Genomic DNA, 19,594 nt, shown 5'->3' on the forward strand with positions numbered 1-19,594 from the left:
GTCACACCTCTGCCACTAGACACATTCCTCATATTTCTAAGTGGTCTCCCTCTCGCAGCTGTATTGCTCGGTCTTGCATTTTGAAATTTATCTTTATCGGATAACCCTGGGCAATCTCAAATAAAATGATCTGGTGAACCACATTTAAAAAAAATCTTTACTACTCTTATTCCAGCATTCTCTAAAATGTTTCCTTCCACACTGTTGACACTCGGGTTTGTTATTTCTTACACTGGCAATGATCGAGACAGAAGTTGCTTGAGCTTTAGGAATCACATCTTGATTTCCACGATCTCTATTCTGGTATCCCACAGATGCGTTCGATCGACTATACGAATCTCAGGATCTCTTTGATGAAGAATGATAAGGTTTATTCATCGGTCTTTTCCTCGAATCCCTAGCCTCAGAATCAGCTTTCCTCTTTTCTTGGCTAAAATCTTCGACTTTACAAGCTCGGTCAATTACTACCAAAAATTCTTTCAAATCTAAAATCTCAACCAGGAGTTTAATGTCTTCATTCAAACTGTTAACAAACTGCTTGCACATGATCTCTTCGGTAGAAACATACTCTCGAGCATATTTACTCAACCACACAAATTCTCTCTCGTGCTCAGTTACGGTTATATGGCTCTGTTTCAATTCTAAAAATTCTTTGTGCTTTTGATCCAAAAACCATTGGCTTATGTATTTCTTCCAGAACTCAGTCTGAAAGAACTCCCAAATGACTCTCTCTCTCGGTGCCACTAATACTAACGTATTCCACCACTGGTATGTAGTGTCCCTCAGAAGTGATATAGCACATTTTAAACACTCCGCTGTGTGCAAGAAAGCTCATCAAATACTCTGATAGTGTTTTCAAGGCAAAACTCAACTTTCTCAGGATCATCGACAACATTAGCTCTGAACTCTTTAGCCCCGTTTTTACAAATCTTATCAACTGGAGGCTTATTAAATCTTAAAAGTTCTATACCTTGAGGAACTACGGGAACTGGTTGGGGATTAAGAAGGGGTGGAGGTTATTGAGCAACCAGGTTCGTTCGAATATATTGTGTAAACCACTCGTTCATCATTTGGAAGAAGCCTGCTTTAGCCTCTCCTCCTTGGCTACCCGCTACGAGTCTAGATTCAGAAGGCGCTATCCCTTGAGTGGGAGCTGGCACATTACTTTCAACCTCATTAGCTATAGCTCGATTGGGATCCATTTACTATATGAAAACACATTTTTAAATGTCAAGATTCATCCCACTATCACAGTTTATATATGGCATGTATAGCTAGACTCTCACATTAGCTACTATAGTCCTAGAATCGACTAAACCGTAGCTCTGATACTAGTAAATGTAACACCCTTCACCTGTATTCAACATTGGAATAGGGTTCTGGAGCATTACCGAACTTACAACACATTTAATAAATTCATACATTAATTATTCAATCTCAATCAATTTGTCTCTAATACAAGCCTACGAGGCCCTAAATATGCTTTGGGAGTGGTTTGGGCCTAAACTAAAAACTTAAAAAACTTTCATGAAACCTTGAATTTTTTTCCCAAAATAGAGGACACATACCCGTGTGTCTAGACCGTGTGTCTCACATAGCCACTAGACACGCCCGTGTCACAAGCCGTATAGACATTCGAAGTGGGAGCACATAGTCATGTCGCAGCCCCTGGCCTACCCTATGTCCAAACCAATGAGCTCACTGACTTGGGTCACACGGCCAACCACAAGCCTGTATGTCTAACACGTGTGCCCTTTGAAGTGGCCACACACGCCTGTATGCCAGGCCATATGCTAGGCCATGCCAAACCTGTAGGGTATACTGACTTATGCCATACGGCCAAGTCACACGCCCGTATGTGAGGCTCTGTGGAGCATACTGACTTGATTTCTAAAACACACTAGGGGACACGCGGCAGTGTAATATAACCGGGTGTCACACACGGTTGAGACACACACTCATGTCTCTGCCCGTGTGGACAAAAATAGGTTATTTACCAAGCCAATTTGCCACCCAAAATTGTATGTACCTACAAAACCCAAATGGTACAAATTTATAGCATAAATGAACATCTATTTTAACCTCAATCAAGGCTAAATCATACCGTTTCCAATACTAACAACCAACATACTTATAAACTCATGTTTTACTCATTCAGAATATACCAAATTCCAATTACTTCAAACATAAAAGTGACCAAACTCAAATATGCATTATTTGGCCTAATTTCACAAGCATACCAATGTCTACAATTTCACCATTTGAACACTTATAATACCTATAGCCATCAATCATCACCCAACCATTGTACAATTCATATCACAAAGCATAAACACATATATCAATACATTATTCAACCATAGCAAAAAAACCCAAATAAGCCATTACTCAAGGCTATGTATACAAACCAAAACATGTAAATTTACAAGCCAATTCAATTGGCCAAAATCATTACCATAACATAATCAACATGACTCAAAGTCCCTATACATGCCATATACTTAAAATACCAAAGTTCATAGGTACCAAATGATAGGTGGATAGTGTGAGGCAATCTCCGACGATCCTTGAATCCGAGCTAGCTTTGAATTCACTATAAAACATAGAAAAAAACGATGTAAGCTTTAAAGCTTAGTAAGCTCCTATGAAATAAACTCGATATAATCATATACACATAATTCAACAAGTGATTATAGATACATGAATTCACATCAACTAACAAACCTTTCAGTTACTCATTCACAAAACTATATACTTTCATCATCATTTCTTCAATTCAACACTAATATGTTTTATGCACATACTTATACCATCTCGTATCAATCTCATACATATTCTCATCTTTCATTTACCCGTTGAACCATTCAAAATAGAAGTTACCTATACCATGACCCGAAGCCAAATCAAAATAACTTATATCTGAAATTCTGATATCATGGCCCAAAGTCAAATCAGTCGATATTCATGGCCCGAAGCCAAATCGGTATAACTCACACCTGAACTGCTAATATCATGGCCTTAAGCCAAATCAATTAAGCTCCAAATAACATGTCACTAGTATCCTAAACTATTCCTAAGGTTCAATCGGGATTTCTAATGTCGAATTTCCATCGAATCAATGTCAAACTTATCTGAAGTCTTGTATTCACAACTTATAAAATATCAAATCATTTAAAATACACTTATAATGAAATTTCTTACATACGAACTTACCTCGACTCAAAAACGATAAAATTGGCTGATTAATCAAGTACTTTATCTTTTCCTCAATCTAGATCTGAATTTTGCTTTTCTTGATCTAAATATATTCAAAATTAACTCATTTAATAATCTCTCTATTCAATTTAGCCCAAAACACACTTTAAAGCACATTTATACTTTTACCCCTAATATTTCACATTTTTTACAATTTAGTCCTTATTTCATAAAATCACAAATTAATGAAATTCAAATTAAAACCATGCTAACTAAATTACTATTAAGCCCCTAGCATCCCATATTTTTCATTTATTTCACATTTTAATGACAAAGTTTCAACATTTCTCAATTTAATCCCTATTTTGCATTTTCACTAAAAATCACTTAACAAAACTTGTATAATTCATAACAAATATTCATAATCTGTCATCAAACATCAAAACACACATGTATTCATCAATGGTATCATTCAAAATCTTTAACATTTTTCCAAAATACTCCCTGGGCTAGCTAGACCTAGTTGCAACGATCTCAAAAACGTAAAAATTATTAAAAACAAAACAAAAACAGACTTACAATTGAGTATCAAAGTAGCTGAAAATTTCAAAATGGCTTTTCTCCATGCTTCATTCAGCCAACGAAAATGATAATAAGAATAATTTTTGTTTTGTTTTATTTAATTAACCTTATTTGACAAATTACTAAACTAACCTTAATGATAAAACATTTATATCATTCATTTCATGTACATTAATGTCCACTTACTTTAATATTGGTCCAATTAAAACATAAGGACCTTATTTTTATGGTTCTATAGCTATTGAATACCTTTAACTAAAAGAACAGTACTTTTGCACTTTACGCGATTAGTCCTTTTTATCAAATTGACCAATCAAACGATAAATTTTTTAAACAAAACTTTCACAAAATAATATTTTCATGTTTTAAACATTAAAATAATAATAAAATAATTATTTTGATATAGGATTTTTGGTCTCAAAACCACTATTCTAATTTGACCAAAAACGAGCTATTACACCAAGTTAGTGTAGAGGCATATTCCTTGCATTATCTTCTTTTCCCTTCCTACTAAATTTCCCTAAGATTTTTCTTGTAAAGAAATTGGTTGTGTTGAAGGCCTTGGTTGTGCATAGTGGATTGGCTTTGTTGCAAGAATTAGCTCTGTTAAATGCCTTAGTTGGGTTGACTAAGCTTTTAGAGGTCCATCATATATAATGAATAGGCCTTACGTATTCAACCATGTTTAGGAATAATCCATATTGCACCACGATACATAATTTATATGTGTATCTAAGATTTACATCTATTCTTGTTGATGTTATTGCATCACAAGTTATGCGGGAGATGTAACTATCAGAGTTGGAACTTTATATTGAAAGATGGCTTTTAGATTTCAAATAGGTCATCTTCTTGCAAAATTTTGAATAAAATTAGAAAAATAGTTTAAGTTACTAAATTATCTAAACTTCTGAAGGTTACCTAAAACACTGGAGTTGGTAGAGCTATTAAATATGTTGAAGCTATGGACTAACCTGTTGAGGGTCCCATGTTGGTCTAATAACATACATTTGCTAATGTTTAGTATCAAGTAGTTAGATTTGTTATCGGAGATGTTATTGCTTCTTTTGACTACAAAAAAAAAGATACTTATATTTATTTACCAGAAATTACAATTGAATATAAATTACGGTTTAGAGTTATTAAGACTTACATTGGCATTTGAATTTGAAGATCTCCTAGTATTGTGTTCAACCTAGAAGTGCTTCTGGCAATGAATTATTCTTTCATATCTAGATAATCTAGTACCACAACTACTTTCTTTAGGCTCCTTCATTCTTTTCGTTTTAGGCTTTCTAGGCATCTTTCTTAGGACAAAAGGGTCAACTAGTCCTATGTTTTTTTGACCTAATATTTATCACTTGGAATAGCAAGTACAAAAAATCCATACAAATTTTGGTACATTTATTTGTTATAACCTCTATACACATAACCTTCAAGGTCATTTTGTCCAAAAAATAACAAATACATGTAAACATGGGATATGAGTGTGGTCTTTTGTCCTCTGGCAACATGACCATCTTTGAAGGTAAACAACAACCATTTCTCCCCTACATTAAAATTCAATCCCTTATAATCCACTCCATCTTACATGACAATATGAACCTAGCTCCTTATTATGATGCACTTTCTCATATATTGTAGGACAAAAAAACTTTATCCCATTTGTTACATCTATTCATATTGTTTACAATCCTACCCATCACATATTTCCTAATTTCCTATAACAAATAGATAATGGATTACGACCTTAAATGCCTCAAAGAAATTATTATTAATTGTAACAGCCCATTTTTAGTCAAACCGAAATAATGGTTTCGAGACCAAAAATCTGAAATCAAAATTATTATTTTAATATTTTAATTTCCGTGGCATGATAAAATTATTTTGTGAAATTTTCAAAAAGAAATTTTGTCGTTTGATTACTTAATTTGATAAAAAGGACTAAATCGCGTAAAGTGCAAAAATAGTGTTTTATTAGCTAAAGGTGTTAAACAGCTATAGAACCTTAAAGTTAAGGTCCTCATGTGGTAAATATACCATTTTTAAATTAAATGGACAAATATGGACAAGAGATTAAATGTTTTTAATATTAATAGCCAAGGTTAAATAAGTAATCTAGTAATAAATTAATAATAAGTAAAACCAAAGTTAAAAAATTTGTTCATCTTTCTCTCTTATTGCTGAAATTGAAGAGAGGATAAACCATTTAAGGGTTTGAAGTATTTGATCACTTTGGAGCTCAAATGTAAGTCCATTTTTGTCCCCTTTTTAATGATTTTTATGTTTTTGAGATCGTTGCAACTAGGTCTAGCTAGCCTAGGGACTAATTTGCAAAACTATTAAAGGTTTAGAAAGTTACCATTTATGAATAAACATGTGTTTTGATGCTTGATGATGAAATATGAAATCTTGTTGCTAGATTTACATATTTTGTAAAGTGATTTTGAGTAAAAATGCAAAATCGGGATTTATTTGTGAAAATGTGAAAATGTGTGGTTAAATGTGTGAAAAGATAAATGTGGGCTGCTAGGGGCATTACAGTAATTTAGCTATCATGGGTATTAAAGAAATATCATGATTTTGTGTAATAAGGACTAAATTGTAAAAGTTGTGAAATTTAAGGGGTAAAAGTGTAAATATGCTTAAATGTGTGTTTTGGATTAAATTGAATAAAGAGATTATTAAATAAGTAAATTTTGAATATATTTAGATCAAGAAAAGCGGAATTTAGATGTAGATAGGGGAAAACTAAAGTTATCAATTAATCGACTTATTTCGTCGTTTTCACATCCGAGGTAAGTTCGTACGTGATAAATTTCATTATAAGTGTATTTTAAATGCTTTGATATTATATAAGTTGTGAATACGAGACTTCAGATAAGTTTGACATTGACTCGATGGAAATTCGACATTTGATATCCCAGTTAAACCTTAAGAATAGTTTAGGATACTAGTGACATGTCATTAGGAGCTTCATTGATTTGGCTTCGGGCCATGATATTAGCACTTCAGGTGTAAGTTATACTGATTTGGCTTTGGGGCATGAATATCGTCTGATTTAACTTGAAGCCATGATATCAGAATTTTGGATATAAGCTACCTTGATTTGGCTTTGGGTGTAATAGCCCGTTTTTAGGGTTAATCGAAACAATGGTTTCGGGGCCACCAAATCCAACGAATAGGTTTGTAAATATTATATTTAATATTTACAAGTTAATTTTGAGTTTAAAAAAGGTTTTTGATATTGTGATTTTTGTTTTATAAGCGATTTATTAAGTTCAAGTGGTATGGCCCTAAGGTCAAGTGGGATTAGAAAATGAGGTATCGAGACCTTGTTTCTATAAACCGAGTTGTAAATATTTTTATAAATATTTACGGAGTGGTAATAAGATGGTATTAAAGTTTTGTTGAAAAATTTTATCGTTTTGATAGTTAATTAAGTAAAAAGGACTAAATCGCGCAAAGCGTAAAAGTTGTGTTCTATAAGTTAAAGCTATTAAATGGCTATGGAATTAAATAGTGGGAGTCCTTAAGTGGTAATTATTCCATAATTGTTGATAGTGGAATTCCATGGCTTGGTATAATGGAAATTATTAATGAATATTAAGGTTAAATAAAGTATTTGGTAATTATAATAAACTAAAATAAAACAAAAGCCAAATTACATGCTATCATCTTCATCAATAGCCAAATCTGAGAAAGAAAATAATGTTCTCAAAGCTTTGAAGGTTCGGCCATGGTTGTTCATGCATGCAAGTCCATTTCGTCTCGGTTTTTAATAATTTTTACGTTTTTGAGATCGTTGCTTTGTGTTCTAGCTAGCCCGTACCTCCGATTTCAAAATTGTTAAAGTATTTGGATGATGCCACTGTTGAATATTTGAGTATCTTGATGTTTAATGATAGACAATAAATCTTTGATGGTAGATTATTGAGCTTTGTTAAGTGAATTTTAGCAAAAATGTCAATTTTAGACTAAATTGTGAAATATAATAAATTGTGTGGTTAAAGTGTGAATAAATGAAAAATATGGGCTGATATGAGCACGTATGAAATTCTCATAGCTTGGGCTATGATGAAATTGACTAAATTTGCATTTTACGAGCTTAGGGACTAATTTGTAAAAAGGTCAAAAGTGTAGGGTAAAATAGAAATTTTACCAAAATACTAAATTGAGTTAAAATGAATAGAATATGAATTGAAATAGTTGAATTTATTGATTAGATCAAGTTAAGCCTCGTACGAGTCTATATCGAGGGAAAAATAGAGTTTCAGACTAATCGATCCATTTCAACGTTTTAACGATAGAGGTAAGTTCGTATGTATTAAGCATTGTTAAATTTATGCTTTTAATGCTTGATATTGTATAAATTGTCTATACGTTATTATTGTTATAATTAACGACTTATCGGCTAAAATGGCACTTAGTGTGCAGTTCGAAATAGCTTCGACTAAAAGTGGCACTTGGTGTGCAATTTGAGATAGCTTCGGCTATATATATATAAATGGGACTTAGTGTGCAAAGTATCGAGGATGGCACTTAGTGTGCGAAACATTTAGAATAGCACTTAGCGTGCGAGGTATCGAGTATGGTACATAGCGTGCGAGACATAGAAGATGCAATGGCAATATGTATATGTATGAAATGGTCAGGATCGGTACAGGTATGTACAGAAACTTAACTTAATATGAAATCCATGAATGGTAAGTCCATGAGCATTCTGAAATGATGTTGGTTAATTTGGTGAATAATGATAAATGTTTATAAATGTATGGATTTCTAATTGAAAGAAAGGAAGTTGTGGTAAATTTAGTTATTATCATTTTCTTACTAAAACAGTTTTGAACAGCAGCAGCAGTCCAACTTTGAAAATACACCAAAAATAATAGAGAGTGAGTTAGAGATTGAATAAAATATCTAATTGAATCTTATTTAGTCTAGTTTCTTATAAAAGAAACGGTGTAAGGAAAATAATTTCATATTATTAGATATTTGAAGTTGTGTGAGACAGAGTCAGAACAATTTCAAAATCCCCTGCTCTGATTTTAGAAAATCATTAAAATTTGTACAAAAATATTTATGGGTTATAATTTATATTCCTATAATTATTAATGAGTATATTTTAAATAAAAATAGACGAGAACATCATTCGTGTATCGTACTATGAGATAATTAATTTTTAGTGAAGAAAGGTCAAAGTTGTCAGGCAGCAAAATAGGGGTGATTTTAAAGAATAAACTGTACTTATTGGCTAAACCAAAAATTCTGAAAATTTTATGGTAAAAATATATGTGATTCTAGTTTCAAGGAAAATTAGTGGAAATTAATTTGGAGTTCTTTAGCTTTAGATATAAATAAATTAGTGACTATGACTCAACAAAACAGCTTGACTTGAACATAAGTAAAAATGCAAATATGGTTGTATTACCTTGAGAAGCATGTTAATAAATTGCTTTTTATTTTCATATGAACTTACTAAGCTTTATAGCTTACTCCCCTTCCTTTTCATCTCTTATAGGTTTATTTAGCTAGCTCGAGTTTAGATCGTCGTAGATTCAATCATACTATCAAGCTACCATTTTGTGTATAAGTATTCAAATACTTAAGTCTATGGCATGTATAGGGGCTTTATCTTTTGTAATTATGTAACACCCCTCACCTGTATCCAACGTCGGGACAGGGTTTGAGGCGTTACCAGACTTAAACATTCACAACATGCAAAATCGGGCCATAAAATTTCACCAAAAATTAAAACATCTTGAAGATATGCATATCGTCTCTTATATAGGTCTTCGAAAGGTGGTTCGGGACTAAACCAAGAACTTTGAAAATCTTTGGGCAACTTAACTAATTTTCTTGCTTCGAAGAGTCACACACCCGTGTGGATTGGGCCGTGTGGTCAATTTCAAGGCCATTTTCCATGCCAATTGTCACCCTTAATTACCTACATACACTTATACATTTTCATAGCAATTTACATGGCATATTTGAGTAATTATATATTCACAATCAAGACACAAGCATGACATTCTTACAACAACACATAACATATTACCAACCATACATGGCAAACAAGCATATGCACATCACCAATATCAGACATAACATGAATAGCTAGATTTTTAAGTCAAAATCATTAGCTCACTAAAGAACAATATATTTGGCCAAATTATAACAACACATGTTATAAAACTAGGTCCCTATACATGCCACTCACTTGATAATTCTAGCATATGTGTTTATACTGTCAATGTGTTGGCTTGATAGTGTGATGCTGCCTCTGACGATCTCCAACCTCGAGTTAACCTGACAACACTAAAATAAATGGAAAGGAGTGGGTAAGCTTTACGCTTAGTAAGCTCGCATGAAAATAATAAGCAATTTACTAACATGCTTTCCATACTAAAACTATCCCAATTGTACATTTACACATGTTCTGGTTAAGTTGTTTTCTTGAGTCACAGTCACTAAATCATTTATATCTAGATCTACAAAACTAAAAATTAAGATCCGTAAATTTTCCCATAAACTAGACTTATATATATTTCTACCATAAAATTTTAATAATTTTTGGTCTAGCCAATAAGTACAGTTTATTATTTAAAATCTCCCCTGTTTTGCTGTTTGATAGCTTTGACCACTCTTCACTAAAATTTAGTTATCTTTTGCTACCAAATTCAAATAAGGTTCTTATTTCTTTTTTTTTTTGAAAATAAGTTCAATAATTAATCCCACCATATAAATTATGTTCCTTAAGTATTTTTTTACAATTTTTAATGATTTTTACAATTCAAAACAGGGGATCACGAAATCAATCTAAACCAGTCTTACAAAAATATAAATATCCCAAAATACAGAAGTCCTTTGTTTTCTCTGTTTCTTTTATATGAAAATAAATTCAATAAGATTTAATTTCATATCTCATTCCACTTCTATTTCAACTTCTACTATTTTTGGTGATTTTTCAAAGTCACTCCCCTGCTGCTGTTTTAGACTGTTTATCCCAAATTTCATTCCTTTACTAAAATTTCTTATTATCAACTTTCAAGATAACACTTATCCATATTCATCTTATCAAAAATTCAATCACATATCTACCTCATAATTCAAAACTCATTTATTCATATTCCGGTATTATCCCACATTTTTTTTTCAAGTTAAATTTCATTTAGCAAACTTGTTTCTCCCAGTGAACACTTCGAAAAGTAATAATATCCAGTGGTTTTAGCACATAGCTCCACACTATTGGGCTAACATGTAATTGTGGCATACGCACTTAGCGCCACTTTTCAAATTAACATGAATAACCGTGGCATATCCACTTAGCACCATGTTACATGTTTAACCGTGGTATATCCACTTAGCACCACGTTAATGAATCAATATATGTAACCATGGCATATCCACTTAGCACCACGTTACATGTATCAATATGTGTAATCTTGGTATATCCACTTAGCACCACGTTACAGGTATAACCGTGGTATATCCACTTAGCACCACGTTTTTTCATTCTGAAGGTTCAACCAAGATTTCCTCATTTAATCTCAATTCATCAACCACAAATCACCGTTTGTGTTCATTAATTGAACAATACTAAAACTTATTTCATTTGCACTCACTTCACAAGTCCATTTCATTTCACATGTCAAACATGTACTCATGAGTTTCGAGTACGTACTTGTGCTATCTCTTAGCACAACCACTCATGCAAACAAGACCATCATATGCAAGATCTCATATTCTCGATAATCACCCATTTCTTTTAAATATCATATTCCATCAAATTTCTATTAACATCAAATTCAATACAATTATAACAATATTAAATCACGGGAACTTACCTCGGATCCAGAAATGGCAATTTACCATTCTAGTCCATAACCTTGTATTTTCCCGATTTAAGCCCAAATCTCGATTTCCTTGATCTATAATATCACATTTCGCCTAATAATTAGTTACACTATTCATATGGGTCTAAAAATCATATTTTTAAAAATTTACATTTTGACCCCTAAACCTTTGCATATTTACACTTTTGCCCCAAGGTTCAGAAATTAAATTTCTTCCTATTTTCTTATGTTTTATGACATGCTGATCATTTTTCCCTTCTATAGCAACATCAAATTCTCACTCTAACATGTACTTATGAACATTAGGTATTTTTACCGATTATGTCGTTTTACTCGTTTTCACGTAAAATCGCTTAGCAAAAGTTGTTTAACACAATTTCAAGCTTCATATTCTACCATTAAAATCAAAATACATTCATATCATTCATGGGTAAATTTTTAAACATAAATCCTAGCTCAAAATAATGGTAGAAATGAGCAGATCATGTTACCGAGATTTCAAAAATATATAGAACATTAAAACCGGAGCTCAGAATCACTTACTATTAAGCTTGGAAGCTTGGTCAAACCCTAAACATGGCTGCTCTTGGTACATTCTGCTGTAGCAAGAAGAAAGGGACACATTTGGGGTTTAAAATTTGTCTTTTAATTCATTTTACTCCTAAATGACCAAAATGCCCTTTTTACTATTCTTTCAAATTTTACCCAACCAAGGCCATTTTTTTCCAAAAAGTTATAAAATGGTTTAATTATCATTTAAGGACCTCCAATTTAAAATTTCATGACAATTAGACACCTCTAACATGTAAAACTCAACTTTTGCACTTTTTATAATTTAGTCCTTTTTACTAAATTGAATGCCCAAACATCAAAATTTTCGAACGAAATTTTCAAAAAATCATTCCGTGAAATCTTAGACCATAAAAATATAATAAAAATAAAATTTTTCTCATCGAATTTGTGGTCCCGAAACCATTGTTCCGACTAAGCCCAAAATCGGGATGTTACAATTTATGTCATTACTAATGTGGCCAAATGTGTTGGCCTATAATGGTTATAGTTCAAATTGTGTATATCCATGAATGGTGTCTTATGTTGATTATATTATTATGTATGTGCCTATGTCATGGAGATGAGGCTTGTGATTGTGTGTATGAAATGAGTTATATTATTGGTGGGGAATGCTTGATGTGTTGATAACTAAGGCTTAAATGTGTGATATGGGAGTAATCTTATAAACTTTGATGCATGAGAATTAGTAAATTTGAGCTTCACTAAGCATGATGTTTTAAGTATGTAAAATATGATATGAGGTTACCATGATCTTGTATTGTTTGTGGATGATTGAATGTTCAAAAGTGTCATGTTAATAGTTAATAAAAGTAAGCATGTGAGTTTGTTATTGAGGGTGGCAATTGGTTTGGAAAATAGCCTAAAATTTGTCCACACGGGCCGTGTGTCCCCTGCATCATCTACTTTAGTTTTGAATTGGCCACACGGGCTGTGACACAGCCATGTGTCTCAACTGTGTGAGGGACACGGCCCGGAGGCACGGGCGTGTGCCTTGGCCGTCTGTCCTTATTTTTGTGATGACGTCATAAACAGAGAGTTACATGGGCTGAGGACACAAGCGTGTCCCGAGCCACACAGGCGTGTGACCCTATTTCATGATGAAATTTTCTAAGTTTTCCAATAGTTTCCAAAGTTCTCGATTTAGTACCGAACCACCCCCGATGTATGTTTTGGGCCTTGTAGGCCCGTATAAGGGATTTTATGCATGTGTATGAAAAGTTTTAATTTGGATGAAATTTTATGGCCTGGTTTTGTATAAATGTTTTTATGTAAGTTCAGTAATGCCTCGAACCCTATTCTGACGTTGGATACGGGTAAGGGGTGTTACATTTAGTGGTATCAGAGCTATGGTTTAGTCGATTCTCGGGCTAACCTATGGTATGTGAGTCTAGCTATACATGCCATATTACTACTCATAATAGTGTGATATCTCCCAGCTCTAACGAAATTGTTTTGTTAAGACAGAGGTGACTTCCAACAGAGCTATTTTCAGTAATGCAGAAAAATGATATTGAGAGGATTGAAATATGCTTATGATATGTCAAAATTGAGAAAGGTATGAATAGAAGTTCATGGTATTTATGTGCTATCGTAAACAATGTGATAATCATAAGTTAAAAAATGTGGAAACGTGGAATGAAATGAAAGTTTATGTGGTGATAAGCTTATCTATGTGTGTTGGTATTTGTATGATGTTATGTGCCCAATCTATTTGATTAAGTGAAAATGATAAGCTAATTTACTCAATATGACGGAATGTGTGTTTATGTACACTTATCGAATGATGTATAATCAGTGTGTTTATATGATTAACTCTTATGTTTCAATTGCTAAATTAAAGGTATTATAATGTTATGTTTTATGGTTTTGATATGGAATCATAAATAATATGATAATATGAAATTGAATTGGAAGATCAAATTGAGCAGAATGCAGGAAATGAGTACAATTGTTCGATGATGAGTTGACGGATAAGACCATGGTTGGACCATGGTAATACATGTGAGCTAGTGTAAGACCATGTCTGGGACATGGTATCGGCTTGACATGTGTCAGTGTAAGACCATGTCTAGGACATGGCATCAGCACAGAAAGGGAAGAGCCAGTGTAAGACCATCTCTGGGATATGGCATCGGCCTCGATATAAGAGAGTAAGTGTAAAACCATGTCTAGTACATGGCATCGACTCGGTATGTGATTACATGTAAGACCATGTATGGGACATTGGCATTGTATTGTGATTTCGTGTAAGACCCTGTGTAGGACAGTGGCATCGATATGTGATAACATGTAAGACCATATCTAGGATATGGCATTGTATGATCTATATGTGATTATCGAGTATCCATAATGATTCCGAATGGTTCAACAGGCATATTCAAGACGAGAATTAAAGTACGATCAGAATAAGTAATACAGGTACATACAGAACTTATGTGAGAAGCAAATGAAGTAAAATTGGTGAATTCATATTTTATTATGTATATTAAATAAGAAAGAATTGTGTATAGATATGTTTCATGTCAAAATGTGTTTATTTGACTATAATGAAGTATGTATTGAATGTTATGTGAGATATAAATTATAGTTGCTTTTACTAAATATACATATGGCAATCAACTAATAAGACCATAACCGAGTTATGGCAAATGAAATAAAGACCACGGCAGAGCCTTGGCAATGTATGTCTAAGACCATAGTTAGACTATGGCTTTAAGTAAACGACTTACTCAGACTCGTAAGGCTCTCTTTAATTTGACAAATGTTGGTAAGTAGAATTGAAGTTAAATGTTGAAATTTAATTAGATATTGATATTGGGTTCGATTAAGTAGATTTACTGTTTGAAATTGTGGATGACAGAAACAATTGTAAAATAAATATGTTAATTTTCTTGGAGAAAACTATGTGATTGTGATGATATTATATTGACGGTGAATGTTGAGTCATAAGTGTGTGTTTATGAGAGTCAAGTTAGAGGCTTTACAACTTCTCCTTACCAGTGTTGCTTTTGTGATGAAAAAAATTTATGAGAATTATGTTGAATAAGCTCACAAGTATGAGATTAAAGAGTTCAATGGTGGGATAATTAGTAATGCAAACAGAATAGAGTACAGAGTAACAAATGAACTTAATTTTAGAAGAAATATTGGGATGTTTTAAAAGATCATACAGAGTATGTAATGTTTTACTTAAAGAAGAAAATTGGTCTCAGCTATTCTACTCATTTAGGTATGAAGTTTAAAGATATGTTTCCTGGGATTCCTTCCGAATTGGTTTTCATTAGTGAGTGGGATAATACGAGGTCCTTGATGACAAAATTAGTCAGAGAAGGGATAAATGAGTTGTAAAGATGTCTGTGTGTAACGGTTAAAGTTGAATAAATTACGGTGACTTTTTCTGGGTGTTCTAAATATTCAATTGTCTTCAGGGGTTTATATGATCGTTCTCTTTCTGATGAAATTCTTATTGTGTGAGAATATTAGCTAATAATGATATTAGACGTAAGCACTGTTGGACCCGTTGGTTTATGATTGGCATTTCTTTATTCTCTTCGAAATTCTATTCTATTAAGTTGGAATAAGGACGATGGTAAAAATTTGTGTGAGGCTATTTTTTCGTTCCTACCAAATGATGTTTGTCTTATGTGTATACTCGAAAGATATGATATTTCTATTACAATGGAATTCCAGAATAGATAAGTATTATTTTTCTTCTGGTTTTCTCTGAGAAAATTTTTCGAGTCTTCATTATTATTCTCTTATGAGTTATGTTCTCGGGTTTCTGTTGCGAGATCGTATCTGGGGTTTTCTTATCATCCTCATTGTGTGGATTATCTGACATGGCTCATCTTTAAAGTGCATTCTTTGATCTGTGATGATTATGTTTATTTGAAGGTGTTTCTAGATTTGATAATAGGAATGTGGAAAATTCTAGTATCTGGATTTCTCTGATTTTCAGTGTAAAGAACTGTCATCGGCAAAGGCATAAATTATGGAAACTCAAGCTTGAAATATGTAGTGGTTTCCTTTTCTCGAGTAAGCTTGACTAAGGTTAGTGAGTTTAATCGGAATATCTTTGTTTCCTTGAGCTAATATAGTTGTGAGATAGTTTGATTTGCATGACAAGAGAATTATGAATGAGTGCAAGTACTTGGGTTGTAGTAGTGGAAATCAACTCAGTTGTTTATATCAGCGCAAACTGATTTGTCGAGATGTGAATTGAGTTATATGTATTTAAATGATTCTCTGGTATGGTGATGAATTTTTGTACAATCATGAGTATATAGATAGACAGATAGTTGGAATAAAGAAGCTATGTAGACGGATAGTTGGAATAAAGAAACTATGTTCTCGAGAGTATGATACGAAACTATGCTTATTGGAATATTCTAACCGAATTATGTTGTTATGAGTTAAAGTTGTTCTAGTTAATGAGATTATCATGTTCGTGAAAGTTGAATGATCGATGTGAGTTAGCAAAGTTGGAAATAGTTAAAAGTATTATTAACTGAAGCTTTAGTGCTGAGTTCAGTCTGGATTAAGTAAAGAAGTTATGATTTTCAGTAATACACAAGGAATATGTTTCATTAAGAGAATAAAGAGAAAGAAGATATAATTACAGATGCTGAATGGAAAGATCTTTGCTTATTTTTGTGAGAATGGTTACTCGATTGAATATCTGATGATGGAAAAAAAATCCGCATGATTGTTTTAGTATATACAGAGTTCCTATTTGATAGATCAACTGAGCTATGTGTTCTGAGTGAGTAATTCAAAATTTTTACAATATGCTCTGGCACTGTGTGTTACAATACAAAGGCCATGGAAAAAAGATATGCGAGGCTGAAATCGACTTGTGACCTTGAGAAAAAGTGGAAGTGATTCATAAGATTTGGAAGCAATTTCTTCTGTTAAGATTTTTAGGGACGAAAATCCCTAAAGGGGGGAGAGTTGTAACAACCCGTTTTTAAGGTTAAACGGAACAGTGGTTTCAGGGCCACCAAATCCAACGAGTAGGTTTGTAAATATTATATTTAATATTTATGAGTTAATTTTGAGTTTAAAAAAGGTTTTTGATATTGTGATTTTTTTTATAAGCGATTTATTAAGTTCAAGTAATATGACCCTAAGGTCAAGTAGGTTTAGAAAATGAGGTATTGAGACCTCGTTTCTATAAACCGAGTCGTAAATATTTTTATAAATATTTACGGAGTGGCAATAACATGGTATTAAAGTTTCATTGAAAAATTTTATCGTTTTGATAGTTAATTAAGCAAAAAGGACTAAATCGCGCAAAGCGTAAAAGTTGTGTTCTATAAGTTAAAGATATTAGTGGCTATGGAATTAAATAGTGGGAGTCCTTAAGTGGTAATTATTCCATAATTGTTGATAGTGAAATTCCATGGCTTGGTATAATGAAAATTATTAATGTATATTAAGGTTAAATATGGTATTTGGTAATTATAATAAAATAAAATAAAACAAAAGCCAAATTACATGCTATCATCGTCATCAATAGCCGAATGTGAGAAAAAAATAATGTTCTCAAAGCTTTGAAGGTTCGGCCATGGTTGTTCATGCATGTAAGTTCATTTCGTCTCGACTTTTAATAATTTTTACATTTTTGAGATAGTTGCTTCGTGTTCTAGCTAGCCCTTACCTCCGATTTCAAAATTGTTAAACTATTTCGATGATGCCATTGTTGAATATTTGAGTATCTTGATGTTTAATGATAGAAAATAAATCTTTGATGGTAGATTATTAAGTTTTGTTAAGTGAATTTTTGCAAAAATGTCAATTTTGGACTAAATTTTGAAATATAATAAATTGCGTGGTAAAAGTGTCAATAAATGAAAAATATGGGTTGATATGAGCATTTATGAAATTCAGATAGCTTGGGCTATGATGAAATTGACTAAATTTGCATTTTACGAGCTTAGGGACTAATCTGTAAAAAGGTCAAAAGTGTAGGGGTAAAATAGTAATTTTACCAAAATACAAAATTGAGTTAAAATGAATAGAATATGAATTTAAATAGCTGAATTTCATTGATTAGATCAAGTTAAGTCTCGTATGAGTCTATATCGAGGGAAAAATAGATTTTTAGACTAGTCAATCCATTTCAACGTTTTAACGATCGAGGTAAGTTCGTATGTATTAAGCATTGTTAAATTTATGCTTTTAATGCTTGATATTGTATAAATTGTCTATACGTGATTATTGTTATGATTAATGACTTATCGGCTAAAATAGCACTTAGTGTGCGGTTCGAAATAGTTTCAGCTAAAAGTGGCACTTGGTGTGCAATTTGAGATAGCTTCGGCTATATATATATATATATATATGGCACTTAGTGTGCAAAGTATCGAGGATAGCACTTAGTGTGCGAAACATTCAGAATAGCACTTAGCGTGCGAGGTATCGAGTATGGTACATAGTGTGCGAGACATCGAAGATGCAATAGCAATATGTATATGTATGAAATGGTAAGGATCGGTCAGGTATGTACAGGAACTCAACTTAATATGAAATCCATGAATGGTAAGTCCATGAGCATTCTGAAATGATGTTGTGTTAATTTGGTGAATAATGATATAAGTTTATAAATGTATGGATTTCTAATTGAAAGAAAGGAAGGTGTGGTAAATTTAGTTATTATCATTTTCTTACTAAAACAGTTTTGGACAGTAGCAGCAGTTCGACTTTGAAAATACACCAAAAATAGTAGAGAGTGAGTTAGAGATTGAATAAAATATCTAATTGAATATTATTGAGTCTAGTTTCTTATAAAAGAAATGGTGTAAGCAAAAGAATTTCATATTATGAGATATTTGAAGTTGTATGAGACAGAGTCAGAACTATTTCAAAATCCCCTGCTCTGATTTGATAAAATCATTAAAATTTGTACAAAAATAGTAATGGGTTATAACTTATATTCTTATAATTCTAAATGATTCTATTTTCAATAAAAATAGACGGGAACATCATCCGAGTCCCGTAATATGAGATAATTAATTTTTAGTGAAGAAATGTCAAAGTTGTTGGGTAGCGAAACACGGGTGATCTTAAAGAATAAATTGTACTTATTGGCTAAACTAAAAATTCTGAAAATTTTATGGTACGAATATATGTGAGTTTAGTTTCAAGGAAAATTAGCAGAACTTAATTTGGAGTTCTGCAGCTTCAGATATAAATAAATTAGTGACTGTGACTCAAGAAAATAGCTTGACCTGAACATAAGTAAAAATGCAAATATGGTTGTATTACCTTGAGAAGCAAGTTAATAAATTGCTTATTATTTTCATATGAACTTACTAAGCTTTATAGCTTACTCCCCTTCCTTTTCATCTCTTATAGGTTTATTTAGCTAGCTCAAGTTGGAGATCGCC

The 19,594-nt window shown here is 32.4% G+C and overlaps 1 protein-coding gene across 1 annotated transcript; it reads right to left on the reverse strand.

The window, feature by feature from the left end:
* Positions 1 to 339: 339 nt before the first annotated feature.
* On the reverse strand, positions 340 to 1,202 carry LOC121217905 (uncharacterized). Its single transcript, XM_041094518.1, has 3 exons — positions 1,109 to 1,202; positions 843 to 988; positions 340 to 765 (listed from the first exon to the last, which is right to left on the reverse strand). Exons 1-3 carry the CDS (start codon positions 1,200 to 1,202, stop codon positions 340 to 342), a joined length of 666 nt encoding a protein of 221 aa, XP_040950452.1.
* Positions 1,203 to 19,594: the final 18,392 nt, after the last annotated feature.

Source organism: Gossypium hirsutum, chromosome A03 (assembly GCF_007990345.1).
Source record: "Gossypium hirsutum isolate 1008001.06 chromosome A03, Gossypium_hirsutum_v2.1, whole genome shotgun sequence".
In the NCBI taxonomy this organism is placed as follows: domain Eukaryota; kingdom Viridiplantae; phylum Streptophyta; class Magnoliopsida; order Malvales; family Malvaceae; genus Gossypium; species Gossypium hirsutum.